Genomic DNA, 25,429 nt, shown 5'->3' with positions numbered 1-25,429 from the left:
TTGTTCGGCATGTTCAGAAGGGTCCTAAAGATAATTGTGTTGATACTGGTGCCTTTATCCTGGCCTTTGAAGGGGATACCCTCCCTGAGAAAGTTAAGATTATTGTCTATCGCTGTGATGTGAAGCCGTACATCCAACCTCCTATGAGGTGTTTTAAGTGCTTGCGTTTTGGCCACATGTCTTCTCGCTGTTCCCAGGCCCCTCTCTGTGGTGACTGTGGACGTCCACTCCATGAGGGGAGTCCCTGTGTTCCCCCTCCTGTATGTGTAAATTGTCATGGTAGTCATTCTCCACGTTCACCAGATTGCCCAGTATATAAGAAAGAAAAAAAGATCGTTTAACCTATACAGAGGCCCGTTAGAAATATGCACGACTGCACCCTGTGTCCATGACATCTAGTTACGCCTTGGTTACATCTTCACCCCTTCCTCCCCCTTCCTTACCTCCATCCCGGACCCCTCTCCTCCCCCCTTCCCCTGCGGCTCCCACACCTTCTCCTATGGGGGCTGCTCCCCCTCCCCAGCCGGAGGAGTGTCCCACTACTTCGGCGTCTGCCAGTCAAGGGCGCCTCTCCCGGGATGCCCCTTCCCGGCACCTTCCAGGTCAAAGGTCTGCTGCCGCGCGACGACCATGAGAGCCGCGGTCTGTCGGCCCCCAGGTTGCCCGGTCTCTTTCTGTTCCTGATCTTGCTGCAGCTGGCTCCTTTATGCCACACAGCCCTCCTCGATCTCAGCCTGAAAAGAAGAAGAAACGTAAGTCCCGGGACAAAGAGCCTCTGGTGTCACCGGAGGTCCCTTCCCCGACTTCACAACACTTGTAAATGTGGACGGCACTCTTGGTGCTTCGACATCTTCCGCGAAGGGTAAAAAGAATGAAGTAAGGGGAGTAGGTAAAACTGCTCAATTTGTTCTTATTAATGGCCCTACTTTGTTTTGTGGTGCGAGGTTAAATTTTTCTTTAATGAAAGTTTCTTCTTCTTCCAGTTTGGGTAACGGCTGGATAACAGTTGCTTTTGTTGCATGTAACAGTGCAGGTAGACCTGGTTTGGAATCATTTGAAACTCGTGAAATTCTGGCTTACCGTACTATACCTGTATCAGAGATTATTATTTCTGGTGAGGGTTCCTACCTTTCGCCACATGGGAGTTTATCTTTGTCTTGCCGTAGACGGTGTAAGATAAATTCGGATTGTAGTATTCACTTATGGGTGAAGGCTAGTGGTTCATCGTCTTTGGAAGATTGTCGCATTGTGGGTGACTGTACTCTGTATAACCATTGAAAGCATTGTTCATGGATGACGCCCCCTCCTTGTCGGTGACGGGTGGGGACCCAGCGGTATGACTGGATTAAGCGTGTTCAGCCCTCATTTAAACCATCGTTCTGTGGTTCTCCAATGGAATTGTAATGGATACTATCGTCACCTTCCGGAATTGAAATCCCTTCTTTCGTCCTACTCTGCAGCTTGTGTGGTTCTCCTGGAATCTCATTTTACTGATGCTCACTCACCGACCCTCCGTGGGTTCCGTGTTTTCTGTCGAAATCGGGTCGGACCCTTGCGGGCTTCTGGTGGTGTTTGTACGTTGGTCCATACAGACATTGCTAGCACGTGGATTCCTCTCCAAACTACATTGGAAGTGGTTGCTCTTAGGGTCCACTTAGACTCTGCAGTCACAGTTTGCAATCTTTATCTCCCTCCTGACAGGACTCTTACACCTGCTGCCTTAACCACCCTTCTTCAGCAACTTCCTCCTCCCTTCCTCCTCCTTGGGGATTTTAATGCTCATCATCATTTGTGGGGCAGTGCCTTTCCATCTAGACGAGGTCTTCTTATAGACCAATTTATTGCAGACCACGACCTGTGCCTTCTTAATGATGGCTCCCCTACTCATTTCAGTGCCGGTCATGGTACCTTTTCTGCCATTGATCTTTCTCTTTCTTCTCCCTCTCTCCTCCCTTCATTACACTGGTTGCCACATGATGACCTTTGTGATAGTGACCATTTCCCGTTGATTATCACGCTCCCTTCCCGCTCCCCGATGGACAGGTTACCTCGTTGGTCTTTCCACCGTGCCGATTGGCTTCTATACACTGGACAGGTCGAGTTTTCTCCCTCTTTGTCGGGTTGTATTGATGACATCCTACGTGACGTGTCTGACGCGATTGTTCGCGCTGCTAGCCTTGCTGTCCCGTGCTCATCTGGACCATTTCGTCGCCAGCAAGTCCCGTGGTGGAGTACGGCCATTGCCATTGCCATCCGTGATCGCCGTCGAGCTTTGCAACACTTTAAGAGGCACCCATCCGTAGCCAGCCTTACTACCTTTAAACGCCTCCGTGCTAAAGCCCGTTATTTAATCAAACAGGGTAAGCGGATATGTTGGGAACGATTCGTTTCTTCCCTTGATTCTACTGTCCCTCTGTCATGGGTGTGGGCTACACTTCGTTCTCTCCAAGGTTGCCATCGGCAGTCCACCCTCCCACGCCTTCACCTCCCAGATGGCATTTGTACGGACCCATTAGTTCTTGCAGAACATCTTGCGACCCATTTTGCAGTGGCGTCAGCGTCAGCCTCCTATCCAGCTGCTTTCCTTCCTCAAAAACAGCTGGCTGAAGCTTCCGCCTTACGTTTCACCCCTTGTGAGTCAGAATCTTACAACGAACCTTTTACTGAATGGTAATTTCTTTCTGCTCTATCTTCTTCTCATGATACAGCCCCTGGCCCAGATTCCATTCATAACCAACTGCTTCAACATCTCAGTGCTCCACAACGGCAACATCTTCTTCGGGTGTTTAACCGTATCTGGCTCCAGGGTGACTTCCCTTCTCAGTGGAGGGATAGCATTGTGGTTCCTGTCCTTAAGCCTGGTAAGAACCCCCTATCTGTTGACAGCTATCGGCCAATTAGTTTGCCCAATGTTGTTTGTAAGTTACTTGAACGGATGGTAGCCCGTCGGCTCAATTGGGTCCTCGAATCTCGGGATCTATTGTCGCCTTACCAGTGTGGCTTTAGAGAGGGACGGTCTTCAATCGATCATTTACTTCGCTTGGGATCCACGGTTCGGCAGGCTTTTTCCCAGCGCCGCTATTTGGTTGCAGTGTTTTTTGACCTTCGCAAGGCCTATGACACGGCCTGGCACCATCACATCTTACTTACCCTTCATCAGTGGGGTCTTCGGGGCCCACTCCCGATTTTTATCCGCCAGTTCCTGATCCATTGGTCATTCAGAGTTCGAGTTGGTACTGCTTTTAGTTCTCCACGGACCCAGGAGACGGGCATCCCACAGGGTTCTGTCTTGAGTGTCCTTCTTTTCCTCATTGCTATCGATGGACTTGTGGCCTCTGTCGGTCCCTTGGTCGCCCCTGCCCTGTATGTGGATGATTTCTGCATTTGGGTTAGTTCCTCCTCGATGGCATCTGCAGAGTGGCAGCTCCAGGTAGCTATACGGCGTGCCTCTGCACGGGTTTCAATTGTCTCCTTTAAAATCGCGAGTGGTCCACTTCTGTCGCCGTACTACGATCCACCCTGATCCAGAGCTCTATCTCGCTGCACAACGATTGCCTGTGGTCCCACAGTTTCGTTTCCTGGGTCTTCTTTTCGACAACAAGCTCACTTGGCTGCCCCATATCAGACTCCTGAAGGTAGGATGTTTCCGTAAACTCAATGTCCTTCGCTTCCTTGCCCACTCCTCTTGGGGTGCGGACCGTTCCCTCCTCCTCCGTCTTTATCGTGCTCTAGTTCTGTCTCGCTTGGACTATGGTTGTCAAGTTTATGGTTCAGCTGCTCCTTCCACACTGCACGTGCTGGATCCAGTCCACCATCGTGGTATCCATTTGGCCACCGGTGCCTTCCCTACTAGCCCGTTGACAGTCTCCTGGTTGAATCTGGGATCCCCCCCTTTCTGTTCGGCGGTCCCAGCTTCTGGTGTCTTATGCACTCACTATCCGTTCCTCTCCCACTCATCCTTCTTATTCTATCCTGTTCCCAGACCATGGACGTCGCCCACCCGACTCCCGCCCTCAGGCGGGTTTACCAGTTGGGCTGCGCCTTGCGTCTCTTTGCCGTGATTTTCAGCTTCCTTCTTTGTCCTGTCTTCCTCGCTCCCTCCCCTCCACTCCTCCTTGGTTAGTTCCTCGGCCTCGACTTCGGATGGATCTCCGCCGCGGTCTGAAAGATTCCATCCCCCCGGTGGCGTTCCGTTCCTTTTTCCGCCAAATTTTATGGGAGTTTCGGGATGCTGTTGTTTTTTACACTGATGGCTCTAAATCTGCTGATCCTGTTGGGTATGCCTTCACGTCCTCTGTTGGAACGGAAAGTCATCTGCTGCCACCTACATGTGGGGTGTTTACTGCGGAATTGATGGCAAAATCCCAGGCTCTTACCTTTATTAAACAGTCCCAACACTACCGCGTTTTGTTATGCACGGACTCGATGAGTGGCCTTCTTGCTATTGACCGGTGTTTTTCGCGCCATCCCTTGGTCTCTGCCATCCATGACCATCTCGCTGATATTCACCGTGCTGCTTGTTCTATTGACTTCCTTTGGGTCCCTGGCCATGTGGGTATCCCGGGTAATGAGCTCGCTGATCGTTTGGCTGGGGGAGCAGTTACTTACCCCCCGCTTTCTGTAGCCCCTCCTGCAGCGGATTTACGGCTTCACATCAAATCCCACTTCGCACAGTCATGGGCCAATTCTTGGGAGGCTACTCCCCTGTCTAATAAACTTCGTGCAATTAAGGTGACACCAGGCCCGTGGCGTTCTTCCTTTCGCATCTTCCGAAAGGACTCGACCACAATCTGTCGTCTCCGCATTGGCCATACCCGGTTGACCCATGGTTTTCTTTTGCGTGATGAGCCACCCCCACTATGTGGTTGTGGAGCCTTCCAGTCAGTAGCCCACATTTTGGTTGAATGCCCCCTTCTTTTGGCTCTGCGTGCTAAGTACAGGCTCCCCCACACTTTACCTTTGATGTTGGCTGACGATTCCTGGATGGTCTCTCTGGTTCTCGGTTTCCTCCGGGAAAGTTGGTTTTATTCTCAGTTTCAAGGTTTTTAATCTCTCTGGTGTTGGGGCAGGGCGGTGAGTGTTTGGGTGTCTCCCACTGTAAGCAGTGTTCGGAGATTCCTGATTCACCTCCCTGACCGAATTCCTCTTTTCTTCCCCTTTTACTCTGTTTTTACCCTTTTTTTTAAAGGCTTGGTTAGTCTTTATATTCCCATACGTACTTTCTACATTATAGCAGTTGTACCTTTTAAGTCACAGGTGGTCTTGCCTATGCTGCTTCAGCATAGTGTTGGGTTCGTTCTCTTGCCGACTTCCCTCATTTTGTTTTTTACCAATGACGACATGACTGCCTTTTTACATTTTTTCCCTTTTCCCTTTTTCCGTTTTATTGTTCTGACTTTACTAAGTTGTCCCATTAGCGGAATGGTGCATATTTGAAACAAGGGACACAGTGATTCACAATTGGAAGAACTGGTGGGAGAGTTTCCCATTACTTCCAGAAACTTGACAGCAGTCATGCATAAGGATCCCCTTTTGTCAGTTTGTACAAACTGGTTGGCCGCAGCCCCCCCCCCCCTCTCAATAGCCCCTCTCAACTTTGTTGTTCCTTTTAATGACTTAATGCTCTTCACCTTTACAAAGGTGTCCTATTATTAAATCAAGATGACTATCAGTGTTTAGTGGTAATTCGGAGGTTTTGTGCTCTTGGGTAGAGCGACTACCACATCAGTCCCACTGGGGCATTTACAGAATGAATAATATGACATGTGTATTGGCCACTGATCAGTGAGGATCCTGCATGCACAGCTTAACAATTCCAAGCTTGTTGGACACAGCAGCTTGAACCACTTTCAGTCTACCAGCTGAGGCCTTTGCCTACCCAGCTGTGGGATTAGGCATGTGAATTTTTCAGGCCCATTTCATGGGGCCAAGTAAGTCATTTTAATAGGGTCGTATTCTCATTTCCCATACATCATCAAAAAGTAACAGACCACAATTGAGAACACTATTAAGTCAGTCACCACTGTATTTTATACTGATGGAGCCTCATGTGTTCTGGTTAATGATGATTGACCACAGTTTACTTCCAATATTTATCAACAGCTTTGCACTCACAATAGAATCAAGCATACTACTGATCATCCGTTTCACCCTGCCTCTAATCACATGACCAAGAAGAAGAAGTAGCCACACCTTTTAACATAAGTGTCCCAGCCTGGTTGCTTACACTTGGACATATGCTTGACTGCATGCACAGGCTCCAATACTGCCCAGCAGGGCCACCAGCTAGTCCTGATAGCCACATCTTGCAGCATTCATTGCAGCCACTGGAACAAGTTCCTTTTGTGCCACCTGGGTAAGCTCCACCTCCAGATCTTCCATCCATCAGGGGCAGCCCTTCTTGCCCAACAACAGCAGATGTAGGGTCTAGTTCCAGGATGACATCTCAGGCAGTGGGCACTTGGCATTGCCATTTCTCCAGACCTCGTCAATAACTCTTACTGATTTGGATCTAGACAATATATGCTACTTGCTTTTCTCATGGACTGTGATTTGGACTTTGTTGTTAATCACCAATGTCATTTGGCTAACACAGGGGTTTTCCTGTCTGCCTAAGGCAGAAAGTCATCACTCACCATTCAACTGACTTTTGTGTTTTCAGTGGACAAATTAACATCACATGGGTGCACTGAGAATGTAGTTTGTATCTGATTCTTTACCAGTCAAATGTAAAAACAATGTTCTCCAGTGCTGATGTGTGAGTTATTCAATGAACTTAAGAGTACCCTATTGACTATGAGTTATCCACCTCCACAAGCCCTTTTCTTTTGTGTATTTTTAGAAGAGTCATAAACTGTTATATTCTATGATTTAATTGTAAATAAGTTGTGCTTAAAAAAGTGTGTTGCTGAAGAAGCAGACACACGATAAACAGGTTGATGGTCATTTTCAAAATATGTTGGTAAGTGACTTGACCATTTTTATAAAGGTAGGACATACCAGTGATGTATATGGAATCAGCTACATTGGATGAGTAAAGTCTTGTATCTGTGTCTTTCTCGCAGAGGTGACCCTTGTAGGAAATAATTCGGAATAAGGGTGCCAAAGGATTATCCAGGATATGTCACATGCTGAGCAGACAGTGGAAGATAACTTTGGAAAGGGTAGAAGATTTTTGGCAGAGGATATTCCTTATTATTTTTTATTATTTATTTAAGAGTCCTGTAATGGTAATATTGCAATGTATACAACAGCCATCAGGCCAGTCTGAAGGAACTACAGACTTTTCTTACATTATTTATCCAACAGTGACACTATAATGTTGAGAACCTTTTTTAAAAAAAAGCATCAAAGGATGGTAAAGTTTTGTTTTTATACATGCTTCCTCACAGAATAGAAACAGCACTTAATTAAGTAATCCTTTATGAGCATTTTGAATTTATCCCTGCCCATTAATGGATTTACGTAACTCACTATTATGAAAAGGACAGATTTCTACACTCCACATAGAGGAGGCACTGAGTTATAACTAGCACAATGAAAAGATTGCTAAACATTTAAGCTTTCAGACAAAGATGACCTTTCTTTGGAAACAGAAAACACACGAACATTCATCAAAAAATGATGATTAGCAATCTATCCTTTTCATAATGTTCTTATTCTTGTTCCTCCTAGACTTCCCATTGTTTGATTTATGTAACTCAGTAATACATAATACAGTTTGATGCTTGGATGAAGCTAGTCTTTCTGGAATAGTGTTGTACGTTTCTGACAAATATGCATACAGTATGTTTGTTATGTATATTTGCTGCGCTCAGATTAATTACAGGAGGTACCATGAACACTACTGTTCAATTTTACTTTTGTAATGCTCATATTTTGTAGTATTTACACGGGGAAGTGGTTGAAATTTAAGGACCTGGTAAAGAGTTGTACTCTCTGGTGACACTATTGTTTAATTTTTCTTTTATAATGTTTACACTGTCTAATATTTACATACAGGCAATAGTTTAAGGATAACGTAAAAAGGTGTCCTCTCTGCTGAATGGTATTGTTCTGGTTTTTGTGCTATAGTGGATGCAATATTGTGTAGGATATAGTTTGCTACCTCATGCTATAAGTAGCTGACTGCATATACCTTCAAGAAATACCTAGCTTGTTAAACATAGGTGTTTACCTGGGTAGAGATCATTTTTCAAGGCTATGTGGTGTGTTGCCTTAATGCGTACTCAAGGAACTACTTGGCATAAATTATTGTTTATGTTTTCACATTTGTTAATCCCAATAGTAGCCATCATACTTTTTCAATAAAATTATTTTATTCTGCTCTGGCTATAACTGTTTTGTGTCATAGTGTCTCATTGTTTCTTCTCACTTAGGCCATTTATTGTCATGGAGTTTATGTTTTTAATTGTTGGTAGGATCAATCCAATAACACCAACTGATTGCCATATACATATAAAATTCCCAGGCATTGGATGACAATACACTCCATCAGTGATACATTTTTGTGTTGTTAGCTGAATGCGGCATCATGTTGTCAAAACGTTGTGACAATGTGACCCCATAATTGAGCTGATGGTTTCTGAAAAAGTATATGTTTGAGTCTACAGTCAAAATTTATTTTGCCTGCTGGCTACTACTTTTGGTACACAGTACTACCCTCAGGCCATCCTTTGGCAAGCAGTTGTTACACTTGCTTCCCAAGTAAGTCTGTCCAATATCAATAGGTATTTGACACAACTACTTGGGAAGCAAGCATGATGACTGTAGTAACACTGTTCACGTTTTACGTCACACTTCACTTAGCGTAGACTGGGACTGTGTCCTAGGCATGCCCGATATTAACTGACTGGGCACGACCCGTGCTGCCTGAGTTGTTGTTGTTGTTGTTGTTGTTGTTGTTCTTCCGCCGGCAGAGGTCGCATCCGAATTCTCATGTGCTCTCTGGTGGACGGGACTCTACTTGCGGCAACTACCGTCTGTGACGCGCCATGCCGATGTGCGACTCCCGCGATCTTTCTGATGGCTACTGCACTCCTCCTCCTTCGGGGTGTGAAGCCACTGTGATCCACTGCGTCGGAAGGTGGAGCATCAGGCAGGAGCGATGACCTTCACTTCCATTGGAAGGCTGGAGTCGAGGGGATCTGCCAACCCTCGAGCCGGAACCTTCGAATACAGCTGGAAGTGACCCACACGAAGAGGCCCCCGTCGTCCCACCACCGGAGCCCGGGACAGAATGGGCGACAAGCTGTTGAACTCCGGATCCTGTTCCACCTCGGGAGGGGCAAGACCCAGTGGCAGGGACAATGGGTAAGGGACAACCACAGGTGAACCAACCTCCTGAGAAACCGGGCCTGCGAGGGGGGCCGGCTCTCGCTGGGGCATCTCTAACAATTGCGATGCCGGTGCTGGAGCTACTTGAGGCTGCCAAGGCCGAGAACCATTGCAGTGCGGCAGAGTCACAGCGGGGAGAGGCAGTAACGCCCCTTGAGAAACCAACACGGGTGCCGGCAATGGGGAAGCCGGTGCCCAAGATGTCAGAGGGTAGGTGCCTAAACGTTGACGTAGCTGATTTTGGTGACGACTTACCACCCGGTCCCCCGCCTGCAAGGTAGAGAGCCGGTGGCCATTTCGGCGCAGGACCACCGCTGGTATCCAACGTGGATTGCGACCAAACCCACATGCCCGGACCGACATACCCAGTGGAAAGCCAGGTACTCTGTTTTGCGGAGACTGGCGAGGACCAGGCCGGAGGAGGTGCAGCAGAGTCCTAGGTTGGCGCCCGTGGAGGAGCTCTATGGGGATGCGTTCTCCCATTGGTGTGGTCCGGTATGCCGTCGGGAAAAACGTCAATGCCTCCTCCGCAGGAAATTCGTGCACATACTTTTTCATCTGCATCTTAAATGTGTGCACCATGCGCTCGGCTTCCCCATTTGATTGTGGATGAAAGGGGGGAGAGCAAACGTGCCGAATACCGAAGCGCCTACAAAAATCCTGGAAGGCCTGCGAAATAACCTGCGGTCCATTGTCCGAGACCAGTGTGATCGGCAGACCTTCCACAGAAAAGATTTTTGCTAGTGCCTGGATTGCAACTTCTGAAGTGGTTGAGGAGCAGCGAACCACATATGGGAATCGGGAATAAGCATCAATGACAATGAGCCAAAAGCCATTGAGAAACGGACCCGCAAAATCGATGTGAACACGTTCCCATGCTTGGGTTGCCAACGGCCATGAAGAGAATGCCACCCTGGGAGATGCCTGTTGGCTCGCACACTGGGAACAGGCAGCCACCAAGTGCTCAATTTCTCTGTCAGTACCGGGCCAGTACACATGTCTGTGAGCCAAGGTTTTAGTACGGGAAACACCCCAGTGCCCCTCATGTAATAACCTGAGGACCTCTCTTCGTAAACTTGCAGGAACAACCACGCGAGGAGCTGTATCATCATTAGCCAGAAGGAGAACTGCTTCCAATACCGAGAGGCGGTCTCGTAGAACAACATAATTACGAAGAGGGTCCGAGGCCCGGCCTGGAGGGCGGGATGACCACCCCTGCTGAATGAGGCGAACTACTTGCCGGAGAACCGGGTCAGCTGCTGTTTCCCTAGAACCAGTGACCAGGAAGCTATCAACCGCTTGGCGGGACGCCACATCCAAATGAAAACACATAATCTCCTCTCGATCGAACTTAGGATCCGGGCCCACCGGAAGACGGGAAAGAGCGTCGGCGTTGGCATGCTGTCCGGTAGGGTGAAAATGAATGTCATAATGGTACTTAGAGAGGAACAAGGCCCAGCGCTGTAGTCTGTGGGCCGCCCTATCCGGAATCTGAGAGGCGGGGCCAAATAACGATATTAACGGCTTATGGTCACTGATTAACTGAAACTTCGTGCCATACAAGAAAGGGTGAAACTTGGTAACGGCATAGACAATGGCCAAAGCCTCTTTCTCCACCTGGGAGTAATGGGCCTGCGCGGGACTAAGAGTTTTAGATGCAAACGCCAGTGGTTGCTCAGAACCGTCCGTGTTGCGATGGGCCAGGACCGCCCCCACCCCATACTGCGAAGCATCTGTAGCCAGAACCAACAGCTTATGGGGGTCGAAAGTAGCCAAACAAGGCGCTGATGAGAGGAGGCCCTTCAACGAGGTGAACGCTCGCTCGCATGCGGGGGACCAATCAAAAGGAACACCCTTGTGCAGAAGGCAGTACAGGGGGTGGGCTATGGTGGAAGCCCTGGGAATGAACCGGTGGTAATAGGCAATATTGCCTAAAAAAGCTTGTAACTCTTTCAGCGAAGCGGGCCGAGGAAGGTCGACGATACCTTGGACCAAACTTCCTAGTGACTGGACGCCGTGCTGAGTGATGGTGTAGCCCACCTACTCAATGGACGGTTGGAAGAAGTTTGACTTACGCAGGTTGCAATGCAAGCCCACAGACCTGAATTTGAGAAAGAGGGTGCGAAGGTTGTGCAAGTGTTCCTTCGTGCTGTGGCCTGTGACAATTATGTCATCCAGGTAATTAATACAATGAGGGATTGTCGACGTGACATGCTCAAGATAACGCTGGAATATCACCGGGGCACTGGATATTCCGAAGGCCAACCGCTGGTATTGGTAAAGGCCAAACGGGGTGTTGACGACCGCCAGCCGTTTGGAGTGCTCATCAAGTGATATCTGATGATAAGCCTCGAAAGATCGATTTTCGAAAAATATTGGCCTCCCGCCACGGCAGAGAACAATTCATCAGCACAAGGCAAAGGATAGGTGTCCACCACCAATTGGGAATTAATGATGGCCTTGAAATCGCCACAAAGACGTAATTTGCCCGAGGGTTTCCTGACAATAACGAGGGGAGAAGCCCACTCACTAGAAGAAATGGGAAGAACGACCCCTAGGGCTGTCAGCCGGTCTAGCTCCTCTTTTACCTGAGGGTGGAGAGCCAAGGGGATCTGCCTCTCGCGTAGAAAACGCGGGCGAGCCGACGCCTTCAATGTTAAGTCTGAAACACGCCCCAGGCCCTCCTCAAAGATATCTGGAAAGTCTGAGATCAAAGATTCCAATGAATGATAGGGAACATCTTCGGAGACCAACTCTATGGGGTCAGCAATAGAAAAACCGAAAGCTTGAAAGGCATCCAGGCCAAAAGGGTTAGCGGAGCTCACATCACTGACAACAATAAAAGTAATAGGCCGAGTGACTGATTTGTAAGTCATGTCGGCAGTGAACTGACCCAGTAGGGGAATGAACTGTTTACCATAACCGCATAGACGCCAGTAAACTGGCGCCAACGGGAGCGATCCAAGGTCGGAATAAGTTTGTGCATTCAACAATGAAACTGCCGCGCCCGTATCTACTTGCAGTTGTAACCAGCGCGACCGAACTGACACCTCGATAAAGAGTTTGCGTGCCGATGCGTCGGGAGTCTGGCCAGATGAAACTTCCTGAATTTCAATGTCCATGTCCTCTGTACCTGCTTCCTTTGATTCTTTTGAGGCTGAGCGGCAAACTTTAGCAATGTGACCTTTTTTATTACATTTGCGACAAACGGCCCAACGCTGGGGGCACTCTGACCGATCATGATGTATATAGCACGACGCACAGGATGGCAACAGGGGCCGGCGGCTGGAATTCAGTTTACGCGCCGTGCATGAGCGGCTGTAACGGCCGGATTGTACCACTCGCACGTCGTCCACCCCGGATGCAGTGGAGGCGGCCGCGCCGCCCTGAACCGCCGCAATGTCGCACCACGCTTCCAACAGTTGACCTGCGGCGTGAGAGACTTCATACGATTGAGCAATGGACAGGACTTCCTCAAGGGAAGGGTCTTCTAACTGCAGGGCCCTTTGCCGGGCCTTCCTATCAGGGGCCGAACGAACAATGACGTCGCGTACCATAACGTGGGCATACGACTCTCGTGACTGCTCCGTGACAAAATGACGCTTGCGACTAAGACCGTGCAGGGTAGCGGCCCACGCCCGGTAAGACTGATGGAGCTGTTTCTTGCATTGATAGAACTCGACCCGAGCCGCCACAACATGCGTGTGGCGGCGATAATATGAAGACAGCAATGAACACAATGCGTCAAAAGACAAGGACAGGGGTTCCTGCAACGGCGCGAGCTGCCGCAAAACTTGATACAGCGAGGGAGATATCCAAGACAAGAAGAGAGCACGACATACCTCCGCATCGGCAACATGAAACGCCTGGAAATGCTGCTGAAGGCGATGTTCATATGCGTCCCAATCCTCTGCCATCTCGTCATACGGGGGAAAGGGAGGAGGGAACGGCGCTGGAGCAGACTGCGTGGAGAGCAACACCGGAAGCACTTGTTTCATGGTGACCATGAGCTCCGTCTGCTGCTCAACCAAAACCCGCACTAAATCCTCCATGCCATGGATAAGCCGCGAAACCAGAACAACGATGCAACACGTGAAAGAACGACCCTACTCATCGCCAATTGTGTAGTAACACTGTTCACGTTTTATGTCGCACTTCACTTAGCGTAGACCGGGACTGCGTCCTAGGCATGCCTGATGTTAACTGACTGGGCATGGCCCGTGCTGCCTGAGTTGTTGTTGTTGCTGTTGTTGTTGTTCTGCCGGCAGAGGTTGCGTCCGAATTCTCGTGTGCCCTCTGGTGGGCGGGACTCTACTTGCGGCAACTACCGTCCGTGACGCGCTGTGCCGATGTGCGACTCCTGCGATCTTTCTGATGGCTACTGCAAAAGACTCCTTGCTAGTGGATGACTTGAGGATGGTATTGTGTAGCGAAACCAGTAGCCAGTAGACAAAATAAATAAATATGACTGTAGATACAACCATGCAATTTTCCAGTACTGTAATGGCTGCTGTTCCAACAACAATATGTCAAGAATATGTAGAGCGAGAAGATTTCATTAATGTAATTAACTAGAAAAGCCTGCATTCCCATACAGCACACTTTATACTTTGAGACACTGCACTAACATGGATCAATCACTCATGTGTATTTATGTCATGTTTTGATAATGAAATAAATGGTCAGTGAAATGCTGTCCCACTAGGTAGTGCAATAAGTATAATTAATTTAATTTAATTTCAGAACTATCAGTCAACCCTTTCCCTTTCATCTTTCGTTCCTGCAAAATTTTGCTCACCCATGTTTTCCATTTACCGTTTTATTTTATAATGTGAAAATATCACTCAGTGACATTTTCTGTTTTCAGTGGAATGAACCAAAGATGATGATGGTTCTTTATGATGTTACATCGGAATCATCATTCCAGGCTGCAAGTCAATGGACAACACTGGTTCGGAGTTTCATACCTAAAAAGTTTGCAGATGTAGCACCTGGGATCTTGTTTGCAAATAAAGTTGATCTTGTTGAAAGAAGAACTGTTAATGAACAAATGGGAACTGAAACAGCCGAAAAATTTGGTCTTCATTATTTAGAAGGATCTGCTGTATGTTAAGAAAAATTGTCATTTTTATAAGTTTAATTTATAAATCTTATTTTTATCCATAAAATTAAATTCAAGAAACAAACCTAATGCATTGAAGGTTTAGCAGGAACATATTACTAGCATTGACTCAGTAATAAATGACACGTGCATTTGCACAATCATATTTGATTTGGAACATGATCACAGAGATAAACATATTGTTAGTATCATATGTCAATGAGGAACTTGAAACTTGCAGTGTGGGGCAGGAGCCTTTAGAGGAACTAAGCCTCAAGTTCAAAAAAATAGTTGATCATGTACTGGATAGAGATGTACCCAGTAGAACAGTTCATAATGGGAGGGAACTTCCACAATATACAGTCACTATAAAGAAACTTCTAAAGCAACAGAGATTACTACATAATAAGTGTAAAACAAAGCATAGGGCTATAGATAGAGAGATGCTGAATGAAACGCGTTTGGCTGTCAAGAGAGCAATGCGTGAAGGTCTCAGCAATTATCGTAGCAGAATATTGTCAAATGATATTTCATGAAGCATAAAGAAATTCTGGTTGTATGTAAAAGATTTTAATGACACCAAAGTTAGTGTCCAGTCCCTAGTGAACGAGACAGAAACTGAAACTGAGGATAGCTAGGCAAAATTGGAAATGCTTAAATCCATTTTCAAATGTTCCTTTACAAAGGAAAACTCAGGACAATTGCCACAGTTTAATCTTCAAGTCACTGATAAGATGAATGAAATAAGTAGCAGTGTCGGTGGTGTTGAGAAATAGCTGAAATCATTGAAAGTGAACAATGCTCCAGGATCCAATGGAATTCTATCAGATTCTATACTGAATTAGCTCCAGAGTTAGCCCCTCATCTAACCATAATCTATCGTAGATACCTCGAACAAAAACCTGTGCCCAGTTCTTGGAATAAAGCACCGGTCATATCGGTCTACAAGAAGGGTAGTAGAAGTGATCCCCAAAACTGCCATCCAATATACGTGACGTTGATTTGTTGTAGAATCTTAGAACATATTCTGAGCTCAAACATAAGACATGTCTCAAACAAAATGTCATCCTCTGTGCCAACCAGCACGGTTTTCGAAAACATCGATCATGTGAAACCCAACTTACACTTTTCTGACATGACATACTGAAAACTTTGGATCAATACAGTCAGATACATGCAGTATTTCTTGATTTCCAAAAAGCATTTGACTCAGTACTACACCTATGCTTATTGTCAAAAGTTTGATCATGTTGTTGTTGTTGTGGCCTTCAGTCCAGAGACTGGTTTGATGCAGCTCTGCATTCTACTCTATCCTGTGCAAGCTTCTTCATTTCCAAGTAACTACTGCACACTACATCCTTCCGAATCTGCTTGGTGTATTCATCTCTTGGTCTCCCTCTATGTTTTTTACCGTCCACACTGCCATCCAATACTAAATTGGTGATCCTTTGATGCGTCAGAACATGTCCTACCAACTGATCCCTTCTTCTAGACAAGTTGTGGCACAAATTCCTCTTCTCCCTAATTCTATTCATCACTTCCTTATGAGTTACATGACCTACCCATATAATATTCAGCATTCTTTTGTAGCATTGCATTTCGAAAGCTTCTATTCTCTTCTTGTCTAAACTATTTATCGTCCACATTTCACATCCATACATGGCTACACTCCTTACAAATACTTTGAGAAAAGACTTCCTGAGACTTAAATCTATACTCGATGTTAACAAATTTACTTCTTCAGAAACGCTTTTCTTGCCATTGTCAGTCTACATTTTATATCTGCCCTACTTTGACCATCATCAGTTGTTTTGCTTGCCAAATAGCAGAACTCATCTACTTCTTTAAGTGTCTCATTTTCTAATCTAATTCTCTCAGCATCACCTGATTTAATTCGAGTACATTCCATTATCCTCATTTTGCTTTTGTTGATGTTCATCTTATATCCTCCTTTCAAGACACTGTCCATTCCTTTCAGCTGCCCTTCCAGGTCATTTGCTGTCTCTGACAGAAGTACAATGTCATCAACAAACCTGTGGATTTTAATTCCTACTCCAAATTTTTCTTTTGTTTCGCTTACTGCTTGCTCAATATACAGATTGAATAACATTGGGAATAGACTACAACCCTGTCTCACTCCCTTCCCAACCACTGCTTCCCTATTGTGCCGCTCGATTCATAACTGCCATCCTGTGTCTGTACAAATTGTAAATGGCCTATTTCTATGGAATCCAAACTGATCTTCCCTGAGGTTGGCTTCTGCCAGTTTTTCCACTCGTCTGTAAAGAATTTGTGTCAGTATTTTGCAGCCGTGACTTATTAAACTGATACTTCAGTAATTCTTCTTGAAGTCTGAGGGTATTTTGCCTGACTCATACATCTTGCTCACCAGATGGTAGGGTTTTGTCATGGCTGGCTCTCCCAAGGCTATCAGTAGTTCTAATGGAATGTTGTCTACTCCTGTGGCCTTGTTTTGACTGTATCATATTTCCCATTTCATCTTCACCTACCTCCTCTTCCATTTCAATAACATTACCGTCAAGTACATCGCCCTCCTATAGAACCTCCTTATACTCCTTCCACCTTTCTGCTTTCCTTTCTTTGCTTAGAACTGATTTTCCATCAGAGCTCTTGATACTAATACAAGTGGTTCTTTTTCTCCAAAGGTCTCTCTAATTTTTCTGTAGGCAGTATCTATTTTTCCCATAGTGATATATGCCTCTACATCCATACACTTGTCCTCTAACCATCCCTGCTTAACCATTTTGCACTTCCTGTTGATCTCATGTTTGAGATGGTTGTATTCCTTTTTGCCTGCTTCATTTACTTCATTTTTATATTTTCTCCTCTCATCAATTGAATTCAATATCTCTTCTGTTACCCAAGGATTTCTACTAGCCCTTATCTTTTTACGTACTTGAACCTCTGCTGCCTTCACTATTTCATCTCTCAAAGCTACCCATTCTTCTTCTACTGTATTTCTTTCCACTATTCTTGTCAACTGTTCCCTAATCTGTCCCTAAAACTCTCTACAACCTCTGGTTCTTTCAGTTTATCCAGGTCAAATCCCCTAAATTACCACCTTTTTGCAGTTTCTTCAGTTTTAATCTGGAGTTCATAAACAATAGATTGTGGTCAGAATCCACATCTGCCCCTGGAAATTCTTACAATTTAAAACCTGGCTCCTAAATCTCTGTCTTACCATTATATAACCTATCTGAAACCTTCCAGTGTCTCTAGGCCTCTTCCACGTATACAACCTCCTTTCAAGATTCTTAAACCAAATGTTAGCTATGATTAAGTTATGCTCTGTGCCAAAATTCTACCAGGTGGCTTCCTCTTTCATTACTTACCCCCATTCCTTATTCACCTACTACTTTTCCTTCTCTTCCTTTTCCTATTATTGAATTCCAGTTCCCTTTGACTATTAAATTTTCATCTCCCTTCACTATCTGAATAATTTCTTTTATCTCATAATATATTTCTTCAATCTCTTTGTCATCTGCGGAGCTAGTTGGGATATAAACTTGTACTACTCTGTCATTTCGAGGGCTCCTGGGTGTCCAGCTGGACGCGATCATTGAAGGCCTATGATATTTTGGTGAATAACCTTTCTGCCATCATCAGGTGGATCTGATAGAATGGTCTGTCTGCTCATTGTCAATGTTATTTATGTCCGTCAGTTGGGCTTTGGTTCCTTGCGTCAACGGTCCAATTGCAGCCACCGACATTCCGATTGCAAGTGCCGACACTTCGATTGCAGCCGCTGAAAATCTGTTTGTGGGCACCAACCCAGGTCCGCACAGGCTTCGGTGCAAATTTGAGTCCTTTTTCGAGTATGAAGTAGCTGTGTCATCCAATGGCTTCCCCATGGGGTTAATCACGGTTCTTTTTATTGGCTCCATCTCTTTTTGTTGTTTGCCTGGTAGCCTTGCAGACTTGTCAATGTGTTTGTCAGTGGATTTCAGGTGTGTCCAGTTCTGAGAATATATGACCTACCTAAGACACATTAGGAAGTGATGCATCCCATTGTTAGCATCATAGGGGCACCCACGTACCCTCTTGCACAACACCTGGTGGGCTTGCTCAGACCATATGTGGGAAAATGTAAACACCATTTTCTTAACTCATCTTAAGGAGATGACCCTGCGAGAAACAGACATCATGGTCAGCTCTGATGTCGTGATGTCATGTCACTTTCCACACGGGTCCCGCTAGAAGATTCAATCCACCTTATCAGCAAGAAATTTGGTCTCGAGTTGACACAACTTTTCAGGCATGTACGTACATCCACCTACTTCATCTTCAATGACCAATACTAGGAGCAGACCAGCGGTGTGGCTATGGGGAGCCCTCTCTCACCAGTGGTAGCCAACTTATTTATGTAGAGTTTTGAAGAGGATGCACTACAAGCAGCCGAACGGGAGCCTGTGTGTTTTTTCTATTACATGGATAGCACGTTTGTCATCTGGCCCCATGGACTTGATCATCTACAGACGTTTTTAGAACATCCAAATTCCGTCCATGACAACATTTGGTTCACCATGGAAATCAAGAAGGAAGGGAAATTACCCTTTCTTGACGTACTTGTAGAACCGAGATCAAATGGCATACTGGGTCATAGCATGTACTGCAAGCCTACACATATGGACTTATATTTACATGCCTTGAGGTGCCACCATCCTGCACAACTCAACAGGATGCTCAACACACTGGTTCACAGGGCATACTTGAACTGTATGAACAAAATCTACACAAAGAACTCAAATACCTATAAAATATGTTCCTCAAGAATGGGTACAGCAATCAACAGATTCAGACAGCCCTCAGATGACAGCAACAGAGCAGAAACCCAGATGAAGAATAGTCTAAAGATGAGGAACCAGGCCTTGCCTTTCTACCATAGGTAGGCATCGTGACATCAAAAATTGGGAGACTGCTAAAACAACACAAAATTGACATGGTCTTTCGACCATTGTCCAAGATACGTATCTTACTGGGGACAGTGAAAAACTGATTTGGCCTGAAGAAGGTGTGCATATATAATATTCCCTGTGGTTGCAACAAATCCTACATTGGTCAAATAATTGAACAGTTGAAGACTGCTGCAAAGAACACCAACACCACACGTGTCTAGGCCAGACCAACAAACCAGCACTGTCAGAACACTCTTTGGACACTGGATACAACGCTAAATACAAAGAAATCAAGATTCTGGCCCCCTACCAGCTTCTACTGAGACAACATCTTCAAGGAGGCCATTGAAATTTGCGTAACAGACAATCTCATAAACCAAGACACAGATTTTCAACTCAGCAAGGCATGGAAACCATTACTTAGCTCTATCAAGGAGTCATGCCTCAAGCGGATTCAAGGTCCTTCCACAGCAGCCGCCGGGAACACTCCACAGGATTCTGCATCTGCCACCACCCACTGCAACACCAGGGACAGCGCAGACCTGGGTCGGCGCCTGCAAATGGAATGTTGGTGGCCACAATCGAAGAGTTGGCGCTCGCAATTGGAATGTCGGTGGCCGCAATCGGACCATCGATACAAAGAATCGAAGCCCGAATAATGGACATAAATAACACCAACAATGAGCAGACAGATCATTCCATCAGAATCAACTGATGATGGCGGAAAGGTTATTCACAGAGATATCGTTGGACTTCAACAATTGTATATGGCTGGACACCCGAGTGCCCTGGAAACATCACATATGCCAGGAAAGCCTCCAATCACATATTGCACTACTGTGGTAGGTGTGGGCTTCATGCCTGTCTTGGCTACAATAATGTGTTCACTATGCTGTTCGTAGTAGTTTACCCGTGCTCCTATTTTTTTATTCATTGTTAAACCTACTCCTGCATTACTCCTGCATTTGATTTTGTATTTATAACCCTGTATTCACCTTACCAGAAGTTTTGTTCCTCCTGCCACTGAACTTCACTAATTCCCACTATATCTAACTTGAACCTATCCATTTCTCTTTTTAAATTTTCCAACCTACCTGCCTGATTAAGGGACCTGACATTCCACACACTGATCCGTAGAATGCCAGTTTTGTTTTTCCTGATAATGACGTCCTCCTGAGTAATCCCTGCACAGAGATCCAAATGTGTGACTATTTTACCTCTGGAGTATTTTACCCAAGAGGATGCCATCATCATCTAACCATACAGTAAAGCTGCATGCCCTCGGTAAAAATTACAGCTGTAGTTTCCCCTTGCTTTCAGCCGTTCGCAGTACCAGCACAGCAAGGCCGTTTTGGTTAATGTTAGAAGGCCAGCTCAGTCAATCATCCAGACTGTTGCCCCAGCAACTACTGAAAAGGCAGCTACCCTTCTTCAGTAACCACACGTTTGTATGGCCTCTCAACAGATACCCCTCCATTGTGGTTGCACCTACGGTACAGCTATCTGTATCACTGAGGCATGCAGGCCTCCCCACCAGCGGCAAGGTCCATGGGTCATGGGGGAGGGGGGGGGGGAGAGTTTCATCATATGGGGCATCAAATGAAATTTGTGACTGGACTGTGAACATTTTGGTAGGGAGGACACAGTACATTATCGTGAATGGAGGGTCACTGTCAGATGCAGAAGTAATGTTGTGTGTGCCCCAGGGAAATGTGTTGGGACCTTGCTGTTCAGGTTCTGTATTAGTGACCTTGCGGACAATATTGAAGGCAACCACAAAATTTTTGCTTGTGATGCAGTTATCTGCAGTGAAATAATTTCTGGATGAAGCTACATACGGTAAATATTCATTCAGGTCTTGATAAGATTTAAAAGCAGTGCAAAGATTGGTAACTTGCTTTAAATGTTCAAAAATGTAAAATTATGCACTTCAAAAAATGAAAAAACATAGTATCCTATGACTATAATATCAATGAGTCACTGTAGGAATTGATACCTGGGTGAAGCCCTTTTTAGGGAAATGAAATGGAGTGATCATATAGGCTCAGTTGTGGGTAAAGCAGAGAAAACTGAGGAATTGCAATCAGTCTATAAAGGAGAGTGTTTACAAATCACTTGTTTGGCTGGTTCTAGAATATTGCTTCTTGTGTGGACCCATACCAAATAGGACTAACACAGGGTATTGAACATATACAGAGAAGGGCAGTGTGAATGGTCACAGGTTTTTCTGACCTGGGGGGGGGGAGTGTTTCTGAGATGTTTGAGAGAACCGAACTGGCAGACTCTTTAAGATAGATGTAAACTATCCTGTGCCAGTCTACTAACAAAGTTTCAAGAACTGGCTTCAAATGATGACTAGGAATATACTACAAACCCCCAGCTATCATTCACATAGGGATTGTGAGAAAGAGATCAGAATAATTACAGCATGCATAGAGGCTTGAGACAATCATTCTCCCCACATTCCGTATATGAATGGAACAGGAAGAAACCCTAATAATTGGTACAATGGGGTGTACCTTCTGCCATGCACTTCACAGTGATTTGCAGAGTATAGATGTAAATGTAGATAAAACTGTGCCAACTTTCTGTTTGCCCACAAATAAGCATGACATGTAGACTAATTCCAGTTTTGGGAAAAGTAGTAATTGACATACATAATTCATGAAAAGGTAGTAAAGAGTAGAATATGACAGCTTTTTCTCCCCATCTTCATTGCACAAGGACATCAAAATTTCAGGAGATAACTAACAAATGAATGCTACACAAAATACAAGACATCCTCTTTGGAGCTTCCACAAATGTCCACTCTAATTATAAGTTTTCGTACATGTTAATGTTCTACAAGTCTTCCACTACATTATAACATCTTGTCTTACATATAAAAGTATACATGAATGTCAGTGGCTTGAAACTGACAGAAAATTTAAAAAAAATTGGGTGCAAAAATTTCATACTTCATAACAAAAGTATCTTATCAAAATATAGTTTTATTGCATATTTGGACAAATAACATGACAATTTTGGGAAAAATCAACTACTGAGATGTGTAACAGCAAGGTCTGAGAGATAATAAATTGTATTTCAAATATTTATGCATAACAGAGAATTTTACTCAATTAATTCTGTGTCCCCCTATATTGCTATAACACTTTTGCATATATATTTCATGTGTCCCCTCATTATGTGTGGTGGAGGTCACTCCAGGTGTCACTGTCATCCATTTCCTTGTTATATTTGTTTCTCAGAAAGCATACATATATTATTACAGTTCTCTGTATTTAAAAATGGGGATTTATCTCTCTCTCTCTCTCTCTCTCTCTCTCTCTCTCTCTCTCTCACACACACACACACACACACACACACACACACACACACGATGCACTTGAGTGAAGAGGAATAATGTGCCTAATTTATTTCTAAGTAAAGTGAAACTGCCTTCAACCCAACAGTTGATTTGGACACCACAGTGCTTAACTTTACCTCAGAGTTGCGACAGGTTCTGGAAATCAGGGAATTTTAAACACATCAGAAAAATCAGAGAAATTTAAATAAAACAATGGAAAAAATCTTGTTTTTCTCTCAGTAGATGAAATTGTTTGCTTACTGAGGTGTGATACATTGTCACTGGTTGGGTGCAGCCGAGTACATGTGCTGCTCCCGTACTCTCTCATTACTACTGCTTCTAGCATTCCTACCACTCCCCTCAACTTGCAGTCAATGCTGCCACCACTTCTTGCCGCTAGCCTAGCAGCTACCAACAAGAGGCAGGGAGGCATAAGTAGTAGTTTGTTTGGATCTGATTGTCAGAGACTGCAGACACAGTGGCTGGAGACAGTGTCTGACTGACGGAGTTCTGTCTGAGTGACTGTGTGGATGTATGAGTGCCCTCATTTTCTGACAAAAGCTATTGCTGAAAATTTATTTGTGAGAGTGTGATTGTCTTTTCTATGTGCCTGTCTGCAGCTCAGCAATCATCTTTATGGTGAGTTGCTATCTATCCTCATTATTATTGACTCTCAGAGTACTTGCACAAGTTATCCGTTGCATCGATTGATTGCTTTGGTCTCATTTCATCAACATGCTGTCTGTGGCTCACGAATAGCTGGCCACACAAGTGGATTTCAATCACGGGTCAAAACTGCAGGCCGTTTCTGTGGGTATCTGTAATGGTTTGGGCCTGCCGATCTGAAGCTGTTTGGTTCCCACTAATGTGCAGGCCCTGCCTGTTGGATCTAATCTCACCATACGGCCCGCAGGCTGGGTCTGTTAGTGTGTGGTGTAATGCAACAGATTGTCATGGTTTATCCATGGACCCAGGACTGTGGTGCTCCTCAGCAGGCCAGAGGCCATGGGTGATGGGTTTCAGGAATTATGACTGTCTCACTGCAAGTACTTTGCACAGTGTGGCATTTTGTAGACATTTTATCTGTTCTAGTACATTTTGGCATTTAAAAAGTAGTTTATATGTTAGAAAGTATGGATGACAAGAAGAAGAAAATTGTGTCAGTCACTGGCAGTTTGTATGCTATGTACTTAATATATTTCTAGAAAGAATTACCTATAAAATAATAAATATAACACAGTGGGTAATAACTGACAATAATGAACATATTAGAACCAACATTTTATTGGCGGTCACCTACAGTCTTGGTTTACACAATTCTTTCCTACCTTATACACTTCTTTCAAGAGGCCTGCTTTTTATTGAGGTTATTTCTGAAAGCAGTGAAGATATTTTAAATCTGTACTGTGACTCTAAGGAAATGTGTATTTTTGCCACCAAATGTGTTTAGTTTTAGTGAAATAAAATAACATCAGTGGTCTTAATGAAAAACACATACCATCTGGCTTGCTTTCTCCGTATAAAAACAGTTCATTACAAAAGATGTTGATGTTAGTACTTAAAGATTTTTGCTCACATCAGGAAACATCATCTTTTTGAAAGTTTTTTTTAGATATTTCCTTGTTTGCATTATTGTTTCTTGTACCATAGCTGCAAAGACAGATTCTCAACTTATGTCTTAACTTACCCTTGAGATCTCAAAATTTGTCAGGGAAAAATGCTAAAACTTGTCTGGAAATCAGGGAAATATCAAGGAATTTCACTTGGGGAAAGTTGTGACAACCCTGTGTCCTGTTGGGTATGATATGTCCTTTATTTCCTCCAACTTTTCAACTGAACTATCAGCCAATTATAGGGGGACCTACCTTTTAATGTGTTCACTCAACCATGGTGCAACTCGTCATTTTTTTATACAAATATAAACATTTTCATGTACATATCATGGCACAATTCAAAGAAGTAAATTGCATTTTTTACTGTTGAGTCACTGACTTTTTTTTCCAGAAGCAGAACCTAGGTGTGAAGGAACCATTTTCTCTGCTGGCTCAAGAATGGTTTGGAATAGTTCACAGAACACCAAGAAACTTTGGTGTTTCCTAATGGAACTTGATTGTATATTTCATAAAATACCTTAAAAACTTTAATGTGCTTCTTTGTTTACTTATAAAATATAAAATTTTGATTATATTCTCCAACCACTTCACTATATTTACAAAAGCAATTTATCTTGTTAGTCTTCTGATATTTTATACAGGTAGTAATATGTAATTTGTGTGATGATGTTACATGTCTGTTTGGTTACTGTGGACTTGATGTCACAGAGTATCTTCTAGTCATGAAAATTGATGTATTTTATTGTATAGGTGCTTTAGATATCCATTTACAAAACTCCAGTCTTGAGCTTTGTGTAATAACTAAATACGCTCTGATATTCACAATTTAACAATTTTATACTTCTGTACCAACATTTTATTCATTAAATTTTCACAAGCCACTTAAAAATGTATTTGTATTAGCATTCTTCATAATTAAAAGTAGATAATAATAATAATAATAATAATAATAATAATAATAATAATAATAATAATAATGTTTTCAATATTCATAAAACTGTTAATGACATTTAAACATGGATAAAATGTAATCTATTGCATTTAACTCAAATTATTTGGAAAATGTTTTTTGTTAGTTTAGAGGTTCCATTATTTCAGTTTCATTTGTTTTCTTTCT

At 44.3% G+C, this 25,429-nt stretch overlaps 1 protein-coding gene across 1 annotated transcript in view; it reads left to right on the top strand.

Annotated features, from left to right (window-relative positions):
- The window catches only part of LOC126458581 (intraflagellar transport protein 27 homolog), a 54,511-nt gene extending 29,325 nt beyond the window's left edge, over positions 1 to 25,186 (top strand). The window contains exons 3-4 of the mRNA XM_050095717.1: positions 14,204 to 14,440; positions 24,704 to 25,186. Coding sequence (XP_049951674.1) covers positions 14,204 to 14,440; positions 24,704 to 24,799 — 333 coding nt within the window. The 3' untranslated portion in view covers positions 24,800 to 25,186. The remainder of the gene's footprint in view (positions 1 to 14,203; positions 14,441 to 24,703) is intronic.
- The last annotated feature ends 243 nt before the right edge of the window (positions 25,187 to 25,429 follow it).

The sequence above is a fragment of the Schistocerca serialis genome, chromosome 2, assembly GCF_023864345.2.
Source record: "Schistocerca serialis cubense isolate TAMUIC-IGC-003099 chromosome 2, iqSchSeri2.2, whole genome shotgun sequence".
Lineage (NCBI taxonomy): Eukaryota > Metazoa > Arthropoda > Insecta > Orthoptera > Acrididae > Schistocerca > Schistocerca serialis.
The sequence above is the reverse complement of the archived record's forward strand: the minus strand, read 5'-3'. Positions and strand labels throughout refer to the sequence as shown.